This window comes from Ursus arctos, unplaced genomic scaffold (genome assembly GCF_023065955.2).
Source record: "Ursus arctos isolate Adak ecotype North America unplaced genomic scaffold, UrsArc2.0 scaffold_10, whole genome shotgun sequence".
Classification (NCBI taxonomy): Eukaryota; Metazoa; Chordata; class Mammalia; order Carnivora; family Ursidae; genus Ursus; species Ursus arctos.
Window position 1 is genome coordinate 67,777,372 of NW_026622764.1, and position 18,126 is coordinate 67,795,497.

The 18,126-nt window shown below is 39.4% G+C and overlaps 2 protein-coding genes across 2 annotated transcripts in view; one reads left to right on the forward strand and one right to left on the reverse strand.

The window, feature by feature from the left end:
- Positions 1–13,750, forward strand: part of LOC113251236 (uncharacterized) — a 573,820-nt gene extending 560,070 nt beyond the window's left edge. Inside the window, exon 11 of the mRNA XM_057309351.1 lies at positions 13,529–13,750. The gene's annotated coding sequence lies outside the window, so the exon portion shown is untranslated. The remainder of the gene's footprint in view (positions 1–13,528) is intronic.
- Positions 1–18,126, reverse strand: part of B3GLCT (beta 3-glucosyltransferase) — a 120,304-nt gene that overhangs the window by 22,391 nt on the left and 79,787 nt on the right. The window contains exon 12 of the mRNA XM_026493096.4: positions 17,482–17,581. Coding sequence (XP_026348881.2) covers positions 17,482–17,581 — 100 coding nt within the window. The remainder of the gene's footprint in view (positions 1–17,481; positions 17,582–18,126) is intronic.

Genomic DNA, 18,126 nt, shown 5'->3' on the forward strand with positions numbered 1-18,126 from the left:
AAGGGAAAGCCATTTACTTCCTTGAAGGAAGGCTCTAAAAAGCCCGGGGTGTTGCCAAGTGCCCCTCTGCTAATGGCAGAATTTCAGGGGTGGATACCACCTACCCCCAGGGACTAGGAGGTAGGCCAGTGTTGCCCTCTCATGCATGCAATAGGGGGCAACAGGCGGCCCCAGGTGGAATTAACCATTTATTGGCCTTGCACCAACCAACAGACCATACTAGCTCTAACAGTCACTGGCTGACTGCACGCTTATCTATGGAAACGCTTCAGAATTTGGGGGAGAAATAAAGGTGAAAAGGGTAGTAAGATAAGTACTAGGCCTTAGGGATATTAATGCCAAATGGGAGTTGTAAATTGGATGTAAGTTCATATCCAGAAGGGTTTGGCTGGGGCTTGTGGCAACAACAAAATAGGAACTCCATTAGTTATTTGTGTAAGTTCAATAAGAACATGTTCTTGTAACAGGACATTAGAAACAGTGGTTATATTACCAAGGCTGCGGCTGGAAGGTCCCATTTGAGAGAACCTACATAGATGCTGATATGGCCAGACAGCTTTAAGGAACTAAGGTTGACTTTATGGAGCCAAGGAAGCTCCTTGAAAAAAATTCAACCTGGTCCCTTGTTTACAGGACTCCTGGGAGCCTTTACCAGGTGAGTAAGGAAGGTCACTTCCTGGCAGTCTCGGGAACCACAGGATATTTTGGGGGACCTCAAGAAGAGCAGAAGTAACCCAAACTAATGGTATTGCAGGCGAGTCTGATGGCAAGTATTTGGCTTGGCTTCTTGCCTCCAAAGGCTGTTAAAAGCTCAATCTGAAATTCCTTATGAGAAGTTCCAGCAAAGCAGCTTTAAAAGAACCTAAATGGCCAGTGACTATTCTTACTGCATTTATATAAATAATTAGGCCAAAAAATAATTAGGCCAAGTTTGGACTTGTTTTACAAACAACTTGATTGATTGATAGATTGCAGTGGAGGAGGGGGAGGCTAGGAAGGTGGGGGAAGAAGGAAAATCTCAAGCAGATGCCATGCTGGGCTTGGAGCCTAATGGGGCTTGATCTAATGACCCTGAGATCCTGACCTGAGTCAAAATCAAGAGCCTGATGCTTAACCAACTGAGCCACCCAGGTGCCCCACAAACCACTTAATTTGGCTACATTTGATAGAAATGAGGGTGATTTTTAGAGAGGAAAAAGTTGTTTCAGTGGTATATCTTTATGGGTGTTAGATTCTAGTTCTGATTATCTTTGAATGTTGATTGTTGACCTCCAAAACCAGGCTGGACCCCGAATTCTTCTGGTTTCCTTGCGTGTCTGGCTAATCTACCTGACTGCTTGCACACTATAGGCCTGACTTTGAAAGCCCACCAGCAGGACCACCTCCTGAAATAAGAACACTTCACATGAACTGACCTAACCGGCCTTGTTATAAAATGCAGACTAAGATGCTAAGACTAGATGCAAGACTTCCAAAATAATGGCTCTATAAAGGATGGGGGCTCAACTTAGTACTACAGAATCTCTGCAATTGGCTGCAAGGCAGTTTCATCCCTCAACTCCTGACCTTGTACCCCTCTTCAGCAGGAAGTAGTTAGACTGGTCATCGTCCCTACCCCTCAAGAATGAGGAATGCTGAAAAACCAGGAGTGGTACTGGTTAAGCTCCTGTTGCTCTCTGTATTGCTACTGCGGCCCCGGAATGCAAGTCCCCTCCCGGTATCTGGTACTAAGGTAGATTATATGGGCCATAAAGATGTCGGGGGCGGGGGGTGGAGTGTAGGAGTGCTGACAACATTGACTCCATCTGTGGGACTTCGTCTTGGGCTCCCCTCTGGTGCACAGGTGGCACCAGCTGAGATAACTGGTAGCGATCCTCTAGTGCATAGATGGTACCACTTAAGATAACTACCCCGTGACCTCCCCACCATGCCCCTCACTCCATAAGAGCTGGAGAAAGGGCCAGATAGAGGCCTCGAATAGGGGTGGAGAATAAGAGTGTACTACAGCCTGGTTCGTCTGTCAGCCCGCCCAACCACCTGTCAGTAAGTTACCCTGAGTAAAACTCTGAACGGTATGGAGTGGCTTCCTTCCTTTTTTGGTATTAAAAGGCCTTCTCAGGGCACCTGGGTGGCTCAGTCGTTAAGCGTCTGCCTTTGGCTCAGGGCGTGATCCCGGTGTTCTGGGATCGAGCCCCGCATCAGGCTTATCCACTAGGAGCCTGCTTCTTCCTCTCCCATTCCCCCTGCTTGTGTTCCCTCTGTCGCTGCCTGTCTCTCTCTCTGTCAAATAAATGAATAAAATATTTAAAAATAAATAAAAGGCCTTCTCAGTCTGGAGGATACCTTACCTCTGCCACTTCCTAACGCTCGGTATCTTAATTTTTGATGGCCCTAAATGGATTTTTTAAAAGATTCTCTTGAGAGAGCAAGCACGTGAGGGGGTGGGAGGCTGGGCGGCTGGGCGGAGGGAGAAAGAAACTTTCGCAGACTCTGCAATGAGCACGCAGAGCCCAATGTGGGGCTCAATCCCACGACCTTGAGATCTTGACCTGAGCCGAAACCAAGAGTTGGACGCTTAACCAACTGTACCACCCAGGTGCCCCCCCCAACAATGGAATTTTTGAGGTACAGATGAGGTCCATGTCAGGCACATGGCTGGCAGGTGGGGAAAGGGAATTTGGGCAGGGAGGCTTTCCAGGAAACCTTCCAATTATGGTGCACAGCCATGCATAGGTTTCCCCCAAGTAAGCCCACATGAGTTGTCTTTTTATGTCTGTTTATACCTCTGGCACCTGTACTTCTCCGTTCTGTGTCAACAAGATGGCTTACAAAGGGCAATGAGAATATCCAGGAGCTGATCAGAGAAATGCCTGCAACTATGGCTACCCTAAGGATGAAGGAAAGGAAAGACTTCATAGGAAAATAAAAGCTAGAAAGCTTTTTAAAGGTGAGACAAAGGTTGATGTTGAGAAGGGCTAGTTTTCCTGTGTTTGAGGAACTTACACCACTTACAGATGCCTTATAAAGTCCTTCCACTGTCTGTTCTAAACTAGAGCTGGCCAGGTCACACTCCACCAAATCCCCAGTTCTCCCATGATATTAATCAGTGCTTCCTGAAAAAAAGTTGTTCCACGGTCAATTTTGGATTAATTTTTTTAATCAGCTAAATAAATTTCAATGTTTCTCAAGCCTGATGAGCATTGTGCATGTCCAGGAGGTGAATATATCAAGTATTTCTCTAAATTATTAGTCACAAATTCTCACAGAGAAGTATTAACATCGAGAACACGAGTGTTCTAGAATTTCATTTTTCCCCCTTTGGGGGATAGGTAGGGTCTTAAGTCAAAGTGGACAGAAGGACACCTTTCCAATCCACACTCCTGCATCTTACACAAATAGCCCAGCTAATAAGCCTAAGCTGAAAGTGAAGAAAATAAATGTAATGTATGAAAAAAAAGTCCCTTAAAAATGTGGTGCTAAGAGTTTACAAGTTTGCTAATCATGTTTATATCTGCCTGGAGGTCGAGGCCTCTGACAATGTTGACAGTTTCTCAGTGGCCAGAAAACGTTATCTCTGAAACTGTTGTGTTTGGGGCACCCAAGGCAGCTAGGCAGCTAGTTTGGAATCCATCTTTAGGAAGTAAGCTGATAACTCTGCAAGCAAAGGTGAGGAAGTGTGCAGATACCTAGCAAGACACCATTTGGTTATGGAGAATATATTCTTAAAGATCTTTAAAGAAACTGTGGTCCTTGGCTGGTAAAAGTCTGTGTGTTTTTGTTTTCTGTTTTGTTTTGTTTTTTTGGTTTTTTGGTTGTGTGTGTGTTTTGTTTTGTTTGTTTGTTTTAAGGAAAGAAAAAAAAACGCCAAAAAAAGCAAACAAAAAAAAAAAACCCTCAAAGACCTCTGCGGCAAATTTACACCTACTTCTTGACCTGAGAAATAAAGTATTTCTCTTCCTCCTGCATATTTAAAAATGTCAATTCAACCCTCAACTTGTAATTTCTGAGGTTAAAATAACTGGGACTTAACATCTCCTCTGGGTTTCTTTTCCTTTTAACATCAACCCTACTCACAATATCCTTTTAAAGCGGAAGAATCATAGACTGAGTCTGATAACTATCATATGTTTCATTTTGCTAAAAACTAGAAATATGGATATAGCAGATGAATCTCCAATTCTGTCCACGCGGATTGGCTGTTCATCCAGGAAAGGAACTTTTATTTAACAATATGTTACCATTTCAGGCAATTTTGAGGCACAGAAATGAAGAAAAACAATATGGCAGCACTTAAGCTTACATGCTATCAAAATGATAATACAGCTTAGAGTTGCATATAGATTTTTAACGGCATAATGATTTGTGTGTGTGTGTGGTGGACCTGTAACGTTATAAGTTTCAGGTGTACAGCTTAGTGATTTGACGAGTTTATACATGTTATGCTCAGCACAAGTACAACTCCCATCTGTCCCATTACATCGTTATTACAATATCATGCATGGTATTCTTCATGCTCTGCTCTTTATTCCATGGCTCCCTCATTCCATAACTGGAGGTCTGTATCTCCCCCACCCTTCACATATTTTGCCAAACCTCCCACTCCCCTTCTCTGGCATTCATCTGTTCTCTGTATTTATAGGTCTGATCCTGCTTTTTATTAATTTTTTTACATTCTGTTTATTAGTGGAATCAGAAGTCAGACTGAGAAAGACAAATACCTTATTTCACTTAATACCCTCCAGGTCCATCAGTGTTGTCACAAATGGCAAGATCTTTCTTTTATAGCTAAGTAATATTCCACTGGGTGTGTGTGTGTGTGTGTGTGTGTGTGTGTGTCTGTGTGTATCACATCTTCTTTGATTTGTTTCGGGGTTTTGTTTGTTTTTTTATTATGATGTTAGTCACCATGCAATGTATCATTAGCTTTTGATGCAGTGCTCCATGATTTATTGTTTGTGAATAACGCCCAGTGCTTCATGCAGTATGTGCCCTCCTTAATACCCATCACCGGGCTAGCCCATCGCCCCACCCCTCCCCTCTAAAACCCTCAGTTTGTTTCCCAGAATCCATAGTCTCTCACAGTTCATCTCCCCCTCTGTTTTACCCCCCTTCATTTTTTTCCCTTCCTTCTCCTAACGATCTCCCTACTATTCCCTATGTTATGTTCCACATGTAAATGAAACCATATGATAATTGTCTTTCTCTGCTTGACTTGTTTCACTTAGCATATTCTCCTCCAGTCCCATCCATGTTGCTGCAAATGTTGGGTAATCATCCTTCCTGATGGCTGAGTAATATTCCATTGTATATATGGACCACATCTTCTTTATCCATTTATTTGTTGAAGGACACCTCAGCTCCTTCCAGTTTGGCCATCGTGGGCATTGCTGCTATGAACATTGGGGTGCATATGGCCCTTCTTTTCACTACATCTGTATCTTTGGGGTAAATACCCAGTAGTGCTATTGCTGGGTCATAGGGTAGCTCTATTCTTAACTTCTTGAGGGACCTCCACACTGTTTTCCAAAGTGGCTGTACCAACTTGCATTCCCATCAACAGTGTAAGAGGGTTTCCCTTTCTCCACATCCTCTCCAACATTTGTTGTTTCTTGCCTTGTCAATTTTTGCCATTCTAACAGGTGTAAGGCGGTATCTCAAGGTGGTTTTGATTTGAATTTCCCCAATAGCTAATGATGTTGAACATTTTTTCATTTGTCTGTATGTCGTCATTGGGAAAGTGTTTGTTCTTCTGCCCATTTTTTTGTTTCTTGGGTGTTGAGTTTGAGAAGTTTTTTATAGATCCTGGATACCAGCCCTTTATCTGTAGTATCATTTGCAAATATCTTCTCCCATTCTGTGGGTTGCCTCTTTGTTTTGTTGACTGTTTCCTTTGCTGTGCAGAAGATTTTTATCTTGATGAAGTCCCAAACGTTCATTTTTGCCTTTGTTTCTCTTGCCTTTGGAGACATGTCATGAAAGAATTTGCTTGGCCGATGTCGAAGAGGTTATTGCCTATGTTCTCCTCTATGATTTTGATGGATTCCTGTCTCACATCGAGGTCTTTCATCCATTTAGAGTTTATCTTTGTGTATGGTGTAAGAGAATGGTCAAGTTTCATTCTTCTCTATATAGCTGTCCAATTTTCCCAGCACCATTTATTGAAGAGACCATCTTTTTTACATTGGATGTTTTTTCCTGCTTTGTCAAAAATTAGTTGACCATAGAGTTGAGAGTCCATTTCTGGAGTCTCTATTCTGTTCCACTGATCTACATGTCTGTTTTTGTGCTAGTACCATGCTGTCTTGGTGATCACAGCTTTGTAGTATAGCTTGAAATCCAGTAATGTGAGGCCCCGGCTTTGTTCTTTTTTTTTCACCATTTCCTTGGTGATTCGGGGTCTTTTCTGGTTCCACAAAATTTTAGGATTGTTTGTTCCAGCACTTTGAAAAATGGCATTGGTATTTTGATCGGGATGGCGTTGAAAGTATAGATTGCTCTGGGTAGCACAGACATTTTAACTATGTTTATTCCATGAGCATGGAAAGTTTTTCCATCTTTTTGCGTCTTCTTCAATGTCTTTCATCAGTGTTCTGTAGTTTCTGGCGTATAGATCCTTTACTTCTTTGGTTAGTTTTATTCTGAGATATCTTATGGTTTTTGGTGCTATTGTAAATGGAATCCCCTAATTTCTCTTTCTTTGGTCTCGTTAGTGTATAGAAATGCAACAGATTTCTGTGCATTGATTTTTGTGTCCTGCCACATTACTGAATTGCTGTATGAGTTCTAGTAATTTGGGGGTGGAGTCTTTTGGGTTTTCCACATAAGGTATGTCATCTGTGAAGAGAGAAAGTTTGACTTCTTCTTTGCCAATTTGAATACTTTTTCTTTTTCTTGTCCGATTGCTGTTGCTAGGACTTCTAGTACTATGTTGAACAATAGTGGCAAGAGTGGGCATCCTTGTCGTGTTCCTGATCTTAAGGGAAAGGCTCTCAGCTTTTCCCCATTGAGAATGATATTTGCTGTGGGCTTTACATAGATGGTTTTTATGGAATTGAGGAATGTACCCTCTATCCCTATACTCTGAAGGGTTTTAATCAGAAAAGGATGCTGTATTTTGTCAAATGCTTTTTATGCATCAATTGAGAGGACCATATGATTCTTGTCTCTTATTAATGTGTTCTATCACAGTGATTTTGCAAATGTTGAACAACCCTTGCATCCCAGGGATGAATCCCACTTGGTCATGATGGATAATCCTTTTAATATACTGTTGGATCCTATTAGCTAGGATCTTATTGACAATTTTGGCATCCATATTCATCAGGGATATCGGTCTGTAATTCTCCTTTTTGATGGGGTCTTTGCCTAGTTTTGGGATCAAGGTAATGCTGGCTTCATAGAACAAGTTTGGAAGTTTTCCTTCTGTTTCTATTTTTTGAAACAGCTTCAGAATAGGTATTATTTCTTCTTTGAATGTTTGGTAGAATTCCCCAGGGAATCCATCAGGCCCTGGACTCTTGTTTTCTGGGAGGTTTTTGATCACTGCTTCAATCTCGTTGCTGGATATTGGCCTATTTAAGATGTCAATGTCTTCCTGTTTCAGTCTTGGTACTTTATAGGTTTCCAGGAAGGCATCTATTTCTTCCAGTTTGCTTAATTTATTGGCCTATAGTTGTTAATAGTTTCTAATGATTGTTTCTATTTCCTTGGTGTTAGTCCTGATCTCTCCCTTTTCATTCATAATTTTATTAATTTGGGTCCTTTCTCTTTTCTTTTGGATATGTCTGGCCAGTGGTTTATCGATCTTATTCTTTCAAAGAACCAGCTTCCAATTTTGTTGATCTGCTGTACTGTATTTCTGGTTTCTAATTCATTGATCTCTGCTCTAATCTTAATCAGTTGTCTTTTTGTGCATGGCTTAGGCCTGTTCTTTTTCATCTCCAGCTGTTTAAGGTGTGAGTATAGGGTCTGTATTTTAGATTTTCCTATTCTTTTGAGTGTGGCTTAGATGCCTATGTTTTTCCCCTTAGGACCGCCTTTGCAGAATCCCATAGGTTTTGGACTGATGTGTTTTCATTCTCATTGGTTTCCATAAATTGCTTAAGTTCTTCTTTAATTTCCTGGTATACCCAAACATTCTTAAGCAGGATGATCCTTAGCTTCCAAGTGTTTGAGTTTCTTCCAACATTTTTCTTGTGATTGAGTTCCAGTTTCAAAGCACTGTGGTCTGAGAATATGCAGGGAATAACCTCCATCTTTTGGTATTGGTTGAGACCTGTTTTGTGACCCAGTATATGGTCTATTCTGGAGAAAGTTCCCTGTGTGTTTGAAAAGAATGAGTATTCTGTTTTAGGGTGGAATGTTCTCTATATATCTATGAGGTCCATCTGGTGTACTGTGTCATTCAAAGCTCTTGTTTCTTCGTTGATTTTCTGCTTAGATGATCTGTCTATTGCTGAGAGTGGAGTGTTGAGGTCCCCTACTATTAACATATTAACTATATGTCTCTTTATTTTGGTTAACAGTTGGCTTATGTAGTTGGCTGCTCCCCTGTTGGGGGATAGAAATTTATAATTGTTACAGCCTCTTGTTGGATATACCCTCTAAGAATTATATAGTGTCCTTCTGTATCTCTAACTACAGTCTTTAGCTTAAAATCTAATTTGTCTGATATGAGAATTGCTACCCCAGCTTTCTTTTGAGGTCCACTGGCATGAAAAAATGTTCTCTATCCCCTTACTTTCAGTCTGGAGGCATCTTTAGGTTGAAAGTGAGTCTCTTGTAGACAACATATGGATGGGTCATGTCTTTTTATCCAGTCTGTAACCCTGTGGCGTTTTATGGGAGCATTTAGGCCATTCACATTGAGAGTGATTACTGAGAGATATGATTTTAATGTTGTCATGTTGACTGTGAAGTCCTTGTTTCTATAGATTGTCTCTGTAAATTTGATCTGTATCACTCTTGGGGTCTTTTTACTTTTATAGAACCCCCCCCCTTAATATTTCTTGTAGGGCTGGCTTGGTGGTCACATATTCTTTCAGTTTCTGCCAGTTTTGGAAGCTCCTTGTCTCCATCCATTCTGAATGACAGCCTTGCTGATACAGTATCCTTGGCTGTATGTTCTTCTCATTTAATACTCTGAATATGTCTTGCCAGCCCTTTCTGGCTTGCCAGGTCTCTGTGGACAAGTTTGATGTTATTCTGATGGTCTTCCCTCTGTATGTAAGAAATCTCTTCCCCCTTGCCGCTTTCAAGTTTGTTTCCTTGGACCTAAGATTTGCGAATTGTACTATTATATGTCGTGGTGTTGGTCTGTTCTCATTGATTTTTGGGAGGGGTCCTCTCTGCCTCTTGGACACGAATGCTTGTTTCCTTCCCCAAATTACAGAAGTTCTCAGCTACAATTTGCTCAAATATCTCTTCTAGACCTCTCTCTTTCTCCACCGCCTCAGGGATCCCAATAATTCTGACATTGGAAAGTTTCATTCAGTAATATTCCTCAGCTTATTTTCTTGAAATTGGATTTTTTTTCCCCTGCTACCTCTTTTTCCTCCTTTTCTATCATCTCATCCTCTAACACTAATTCATTCTTCTGCCTCGTTTACCCTGGCAGTCAGAGCATCCAGTTTAGACTGCATTTCATTCATAGCATTTTTAAGTTCTGCCAGATTAGTTCTAATTTCAGCCCTTAGGGATTCTGTATTTTCATTAATATTTTTTTCAAGTCTATATATCATCTTGATAATTGTTACTCTGAAATCCATTTCTGACATCTTCATTATATTCATATCTGTTAGTTCTGTGGCAGAGGCCACAACCTCTGTTTCTTTCCTTTGTTGTGTGTTCCTCCTCTTTGTCATTCTGATAAGGTGTGGTTGTGGGGATGTACAGAGTCCAAATTATTGATCAGGACCCAAGCAAGATGCACCTGTTTTATAGGGACCTTAGGGATGTGGGCTTCTTGTTCTTTCAGCCTGCCTTCTGGGGGAGAGTCCTGCTACGCTGATACTCAGGGAACCCTGTTTGGGTAGGGTTGCCCTGCCCCCTGGGGGGGGATAGGCACAGTGAGAACCGGTTTTTTTCAGGCTTTTGTTCTCTGGTGGATTTCCCTGGCGGCTTTCTGGGTCTCTTCTGAGAGAGCAGCAGTGACCATATCTAAACCTCTGTCTCAGAACAGAGAGATCTCAGTCTGCTCTTCACTGAGCTCTCCAGGCCACACTGACTCCATTTCTGTCAGTGCTGCTAAAAACCAGCAGCATCCTGGTTTGTGCACCCCACAGCCGCTCTCCCAGCCCTTGCTCCCAGGGCTGGCATGTCTCTCCCCTTTGTGCTTCTAACACCGCCAGCTGCCCCCAGTTCGCACATGCGCCCCCGAGTTCCAGGTTTCAGTCTGGTGCGGTGTCCTATAGACCTTTCCCCACCGCTGCTGGTCTAGGAGTCCGGCCCACTCCCCAGCATGGCTTTTGCCTTCCCAGCGCACGAGCACAGAGGCTTCCTCCCCCTTCCATTTATCTTCAGATATCTGCCCTCAGACTCTCAGCTCCCCACTTCATACCTGAGACCAACCACCAGAGATGTTCTGTTTATAGAGATCCAGATATATCTTCTTATATCTCAGGCTGATTTCGTGGGTGTTCAGAATGGTCTGGTAGATATCCAGCTCGATTCAGGGGATCGGTTGAAATAGGGTCCCCTGCTCCTCTGCCATCTTTCCCTGCCTCCTATATACCACATCTTTATCCATTTATCTGTCAATGGACACTTGGGTTGATTCTTTGTCTTGGCCATTGTAAATAATGCTGAAATAAACATAGGAATGCATGTATCTTTTCAAATAAGTGTTTTCCTTTTCCCTACGTAATTACTGAATAATGGGATTATTGGATCATATGGTATTTGTATTTTTGACTTTTTGAGGAACCTCCATACTGTTTTCCACAGTGGCTACACCAGTTTGCATTAGCACTAGGAGTGCAAGAGGGATCCTTTTTCTCTACATCCTTGACAACACTTGTTGTTTCTTGCATTTGATTTTTGCCATTCTGACAGGTGTGACATGATAGTTCATTATAGTTTTGATTTTGTACTTCCCTCAAAATTATTGATATTGAGCATATTTTCATGTGCCTGTTGGCCATCTGTATGTCATCTTTGGAGAAATGTCTATGCCAGTGCTCTGCCCATTTTTTAATCGGATTGTTTTGGTGTTGTGGGACTTCTTTATATATTTTGGATATTAACCCCTTATTGGATATATCATTTGCAAGTATCTTTTCCCATTCAGTAGGTTGTCTTTTGCTTTGTTGATGGTTTTCTTAGCTGTGCAAAAATCTTTCATTCTGTTGTAGTCCCAATGGTTTATTTCTGCTTTTGTTTTTCTTAGGAGATATACCTAGAAAAATGTTGCTATGGCCAATGTTAGAAATTACTGCTTAAGCTCTCTCCTCAGATTTTTACGGTTTCAGGTTCATATTTAGGTCTCTAATCCATTTTGAGTTCGTTTTTGTGTATGGTGTTACAAAATAGTCCACTTTCCTTGTTTTACATGCTGCTGTCCAGTTTTCCCAGCACCTTTGTTGAAAAGACTGCCTTTTTCCCACTGTATATTCTTGCCTCCTTTTTCATAGACTGACCATGCTAATGTGGGCTTATTTCTGGTGTCTCTGTCACGTTCCACTGATTTATGCATATGTCTTTATGCCAATACCATATGGTTTTGATTACTACAGCTTTGTAGTATATCTTGAAATCTGGGATTGTGATACCTCCATGTTTGTCCATTCTTATCAGCAATGCTTTGGCTATCCGGGGTCTTCTGTGGTTCTGTACAAATTGTAGAATTCTAACTTTAAGAAAAATGCTGTTGATATTTTGATAGGGATTGCATTGAATCTGTAGACTGCTTTGGGTAATAGGACATTTTGACAATATTCTTCCAATCCATGAGGATGGAATATCTTTCCATTTGTTTGTGTCACTTTCAATTTCTTTCATCAGTGTTTTATAGTTTTAAGAGTACAAGTCTTTCACCTTTTTGGTTAGGTTCATTCTTAGGTATTTTATTCTTTTTGGTGTAATTGCAAATGGTGTGTTCTTCCTCTATCTGTGATTTTGTTAGTGTATAGAAACACTGATTTCTGAACATTACTTTTGAATCTTGCAACTTTAGTGAATTCATTTATTACTTCTAGTAGTTTTTTGGTGGAATCTTTAAGGTTTTCTGTGAATATCATGTCATCTAAAAGAGTGACAGTTGAACTTCTTTACCAATGTGGATGCCTCTTATTTCTTGTCTGACTGCTATGGCTAGGACTTCTAGTACTATGTTGAATAAAAGTAGTGAGAGTGGACATTCTTGTCCTGTTTCTGATCTTAGGGGAAAAGCTCTCAATTTTTCACCACTGAGGATTATCTTAGCTGTGGGCTTCACATATGGCCTTTATTATGTTTGGGTTTAGGAGGAACATCCCTCTTTCATTGAGAGTTTTTATCATGAATGGAATCTTGTCAAATGTTTTTTATACATCTATTGAGATGGTTATATGATTTTTATCTTTCACTTTGTTAGAATGCTGATTTTTTAAAAAACCCAGATGAAATTCTACTCTAATCTACTATGGCTTTTATTTGTTAACATTTTATTTGGAATAATGTCAAGATTATAGAAAAAATTCCAAGAGTAGTACAATGGAAAGTACTCTCCTATATCCTTTACCCATATTCACTAGTTAACTTTCCCTTATTTGCTTTACCATTCTCTCTCAATCTTTCCCTCTATATATTCATGGATTTGTGTTTATATACATGTATGTGTGTACATGTGCACACGTATGCATATGCGTGTGTGCATGTGTGTATATACATATATTTTTCTTAAACATTTGGGAGTAAGGTATCTTCTAAGAACAGGAAAAGTTAAGAATTTCAAAAACTTTAATACAGTAATTGTCTTAAAAAGTTAAATATACACCTACATGTTCCAGCCATTCTACTCCTAGGTATTTAGCCAAGATAAAAAAACATATGTATACAAAGATATGTACACAAAGGTTCATAGCAGCCTTAATTAGGATTCCAAAACTGAAAACAAATGATTATATTTAAGCTACCACTTATTCCATATTCCAATTTTATCAATTGACCCAATGTCCATTACAGCACATCTTTCCCCTAGTACAGGATGCAGCCCAGGATCCCTTATTGCATTTATTTATCATATCACTTTATTCTCTCTTAATCTGCAATAGTTATTCAGCTTCTCTTTGTCTTTCATGACACTGGTATTTTTTAATAATAAAAGCACCTCCCCTATTTTTAATGGAATGATCCTCGTGTTGGGTTTTTCTGGTGTTTCCTCATGATAAAGTGTAATGCTGTGTCTGACACACGATGTCCTTCTGATCTTCACTGGTGATACCTATTCTGACCACCCAGTCAAGTTGTCTGGTTTCTCCACTGGACAGTTACTATTTTTCCATTGCTATTTTTTTAATTTCAGTGTAATTAATGTACAGTGTTATATTAGTTTCAGGTAACCTAGAAGAAATGGATAAATTCCTAGAAACATACCACCTCTCAGAACTGAATCAAGAAGAAACAGAAAATCTGAGCAGACTGATTAACAGCAAGGAAATTGAATCCCAACAAACAAAAGTCTAGAACCAGACGGCTTCACAGATGAATTCTACCAAACATTTAAAGAAGACTTAATACCTCTTCTTCTCAAACTATTTCAAAAAATAGAAAAGGAAGCAAAGCTTTTCTTCCAACACCATTCTATGAGGTCAGCATTACCCTGATACCAAAACCAAATAAAGACACTACATAAAAGGAGAACTACAGGTCAATATCCCTGGTGAGCATACCTATTTTCTACTTCTTATAAGCATGAACTCACTGATTCCTAATTTTAATGGTTCACAATTCATTGTTGTCCTTAATTATATGATGCTTGTCTAAGATGTGGCCAGTGGGAAACCATTTTTCCTTTAGTGTGGTTATGTTTTCATTTGAAACAGTTGAGTTCACTTGTCTTTTTTTTTTTCTCTATCTTTATTGACTTTTCTCCTGTCCTTATTGATCTTCAAATATGTAAAATATGAGCATGCTTCCCTAACTCAACTAAATTAAAAGATAAATTCAGAAGTATCACACCCTCCCCTACTCCATCTATCCTCTTCTCCCACCCAACCCTTTTAGAAACAAACTTCATGGTTTACTGGTTCATCTGTCCCTCACTTCTTTTTGTAAAGATAAGGAAACATGGGTATGCTTTTCCTTTTCATTCTTTCACAGAGACTAGCATACTAAATACATTGTGCACTTTGATTTCCAGGAGAATAATATTAAATGAGAAATGAATTCAGTACCAATTTTTCAAGGAAACACAATTTTAATTAATTTGATCTTTTTCTCTACATCATTTCTGCGTGTATCTTCATTATTTCCTTCCTTGTGCTTTTTTGGGTTGGCTTTGTGATTTTTTTTTCCCCCAACTTTTAGAGTTGGGAATTGAATTTTTTTTATTCTCATTGGTTTGCCAAATCTTTATCCATCCCTTTATTTTTAGGCTTTTTAAAGAACTATGTTTATGTATGTCTCTTACATAAAAGTACCAAGTTGGGGTTTGCTTTATGAGCCAATTTGAAAAGTTCTTTGGTGAGTTAAACCCATTCAAATCTAGTGACACAACTGATAATATTTGGTTTCAACATTGAAATTACTTTGGATTGGAAAAGTTTTTCCCATTATCTTGTATTTAACTTTTTATGCCTTATTATGTTTTATTAGATCTGTCAGTTTTACATGGTATCCTTTGAATCCCATCTACTAGCTATACAGTAAGCCATGATCTTATTCTACTTTCCCTTTCTATTTTTTTAAAGTTGCAAGTTTCTGCTTTGTAAAACATATTACATTTAATACTATTCCCCTACCCACATCCCCAATCGTATTTTAGTTTTACAGTTAAATATGAAATGTCCACCATCAGTCCTCTTGCCCAAATTTCATCTTTCATTTGCATGAACTTCTCTAATATATTCCCCAGGAAGGATGCATGTACATAATGCTTCCTTAGTTCATGGACATTAATTTCCTATAGTTGATACCTGAGAATCTTAGCTGCGTGTAAAATTAGTGATTCACAGTTTTTTTAGTTGAACACGTTCCTTTACTGTTTCCATACGTACGTTATTCTGAGAAGTCTGACACCAGTCTTACTTTCTTGCTCTATAGATTATTTCATCATTTTGTCTCAAGACTCAGAGGAAGTTATCAATAGTAGTTTTACCCAGCTATGTGAAGAAGCTCAGGATCCCGAGTCAATTTTCCATGGCACCTACTATGTAGGCCCTTTCAATATATACATTAAGATCCTTGTTTATTTCTGGTAATTTAAATGTTATTTCTGTTCTTTTGATTTTTTTTTCGTCAATCAGGAACTCCAATTATACATGTGTTGGAGACTTCATTGCCTCTTCATTTTAACCACTTTTTTCTAAACTTTTTAACTACTTGACCCCATTTTCTGGATTACTTTCCTAATTTTCATCCATGTCCCTTATTAAATTTTCATTTGAATTTGTTCACTTTGGGGTGTTTTAGTCATAACTGCAGATATGAATTTGCCTTTTTCTTTCTTTCTTGAGTCTAAAATTCTTTCACTTTTTCCCTTTCTTGGCCACTTTCTTTTTTCAGTTTTTGAATTTTTTTTTTTTTTTTTTTTTTTTTTTTATAAGTAGGCTCTATGCCCAGCATGGAGTCCAAAGTGGGGCTTGAACTCCTGACCCTGAGATCAAGAGTTGGATGCTTAACCAACTTAGCTGTGCAGGTACCCCTCAGTTTTTGAATTTCTGACCTGACTCTAAATCTTGCAATTATTCAGCCTCATGACTTAGGAGAAATCAAAGTTCATGTGATCAGAGTTCATGTGTCAGAGTCTTGCAAGGAAAAGGTGACAAGCTCAAAGTAAAAAACACATTTAAGACCTCATTGGGCAATTAGATATTATTGCTGGTAAATATGAAGAAAATGTGGCAAAACTTTTCATGTAGAGTATACTGAAGATTGATGACACACGTGAAGTGGTTACAGATATAAATAATGCTATATAAGATGTCCTTGAAAAAGACCCCATTCTGCTTGGATGCTCACAGCTGTCTAGGTTTCACCAATCTGGAATCAGTGTCTGAATCAGCTGGTTTATAGTTTTCATCAAATTTGGAAAATACTTATTTAAATATTGGTCAGGTGCCCTTTTTGGGGACTCCAAATTGCATATATACAAAGCCACCTGAGATTGTCCCACAGCTCGGGGATGTCCTGTTCACTGATTTTAAATTATTTATCTTTGTGTTTCCTTTGGATAGTTACTATTGCAATATCCTCAGGTTCACTTATATTCTTCTGAAATATCTAATTTGATGTTAATCTCATCCAATGGATTTTTCACCTCAGACAATGTAGTTTTCATCTCTAGAAGTTGTTTTGTTATACCTTTCATGTTCCTTTTTGAATAAAAGGAAGAGTTATTAAGCTATAACTAACAGAACGCGTAGTTACAATAACTAGTTAACACTGTGTCATTTCTAGGGTAATTTCAATCACCTGACTTTTCTCCTTATGGGTGTGTTTTCCTGCTGCTTTGCATGTCTGGTAACTTTTGACTGAATGCCAAACAATATGAATCTCTGTTGGGTTATGGATATTTTGGTATTTCTAGAAATCTTCCTGAGCTTTGTTCTTGGATGCAGACTAGTTACTTGGAAACAATTTGCTCTTTGGGGGTCTTTTAAGATCTCTTAGGCAGGACTGGAGCAGTACTTAATCCAGCCTTACCTGTTTCCCTGCTATTAAAGCAAGACACTTCTATATACTTTACCCAATACCCTATGAATCCAGGGTTTCCCTGTCTGGCTGGTGGGAACAGGTACTATACTCAGCCCTGTGTGTTGACCACCATCCCCTCTCATTTTGGCTGGTTCTCTCTCTAGCCTTCAGTAGTTTCCTCACACAACATGTATACTGATCAATACTTGAGGGGAGCCCCCACAAATCTCTGGTGTTCTTCTATGCAGCTCTCCCTCTACAGTGCTCTGTCCTGCAAACTAATGGCCTCAGTCATCCCAAGCTCTCAGCATCATCTCTTCAACTCAACTCAAGGGTTGGCCAGGTTCCACCTAGGTTCCCCTCCCTCAGCTGCTATTTACATTTCTTAAGGCAGTTACCTGGGGCTGTCATACAACTCACCTTCTATGTTTCATGTGTCTCAGGGGTTATTGTCCTTTGTTGCCTAATGTTCAGTGTCTTAACCCTCATTTCATATATTTTGTCCTTTTGGGGGAGTTGTTTCAGATGTGAGGGTAAATCTAATCCCTGTTATTCTATCTTGGCCAGAAGCAAAAATACCCATCATAGCTTCTGAATATGAATATATGTAGAATTTAAAGCCATCCTAGAATGAGAAGGACTCCTTACCTTATTAATGTATCGTCATCCACAATGACCAACCATGCTATTTTGTCATGGCTGTGATTCAGAAATTTTTCCAAAATGGCAAATGTCTTTCCACAATGACCTACAAAAGGCAAGAAGAAAACTTAGTGTAATATTTTCTTTAAAATACACATAATTCATTTGGGGGGGGCTGGGTGGTGCAGTGGTTAAGCATCCAACTCTTGGTTTCAGGTCATGATGTCAGAATCATGAGTTGGAGCCCCACATGGGGCTCTGAGCTCAGCAGGGAGTCTGAGTTTCTCTCTCTCTCTCCCTCTGCCCCTCTCCCCTGTATTCTCCCTTTCTCTAAATATTTTTTAAAAAATTAAAATAAAAATACATAATTCATTTTAAAACATTAGTTTTAATGTTTTAAAACTTAAATCCTGACATGTACACAAATAGAATTTAAAAATTAGCCTTTTCTAATTTTCACAGACATAGGTGAAGCAGAGGGAACTTCAAAGATCAGGAAGTCTAAGCCATTTATTTCACACATGGGGAAATGGGAGACCCAGAGGGAGGAGGTCACTTAGCTAATCTGAGGCAGAGCTAGGACTAGTATCTTTGTTCCAAAGTTGTAAGCTTCATAGAAACTATAGAAGCTTGGCACCTTTCCTTAGATAT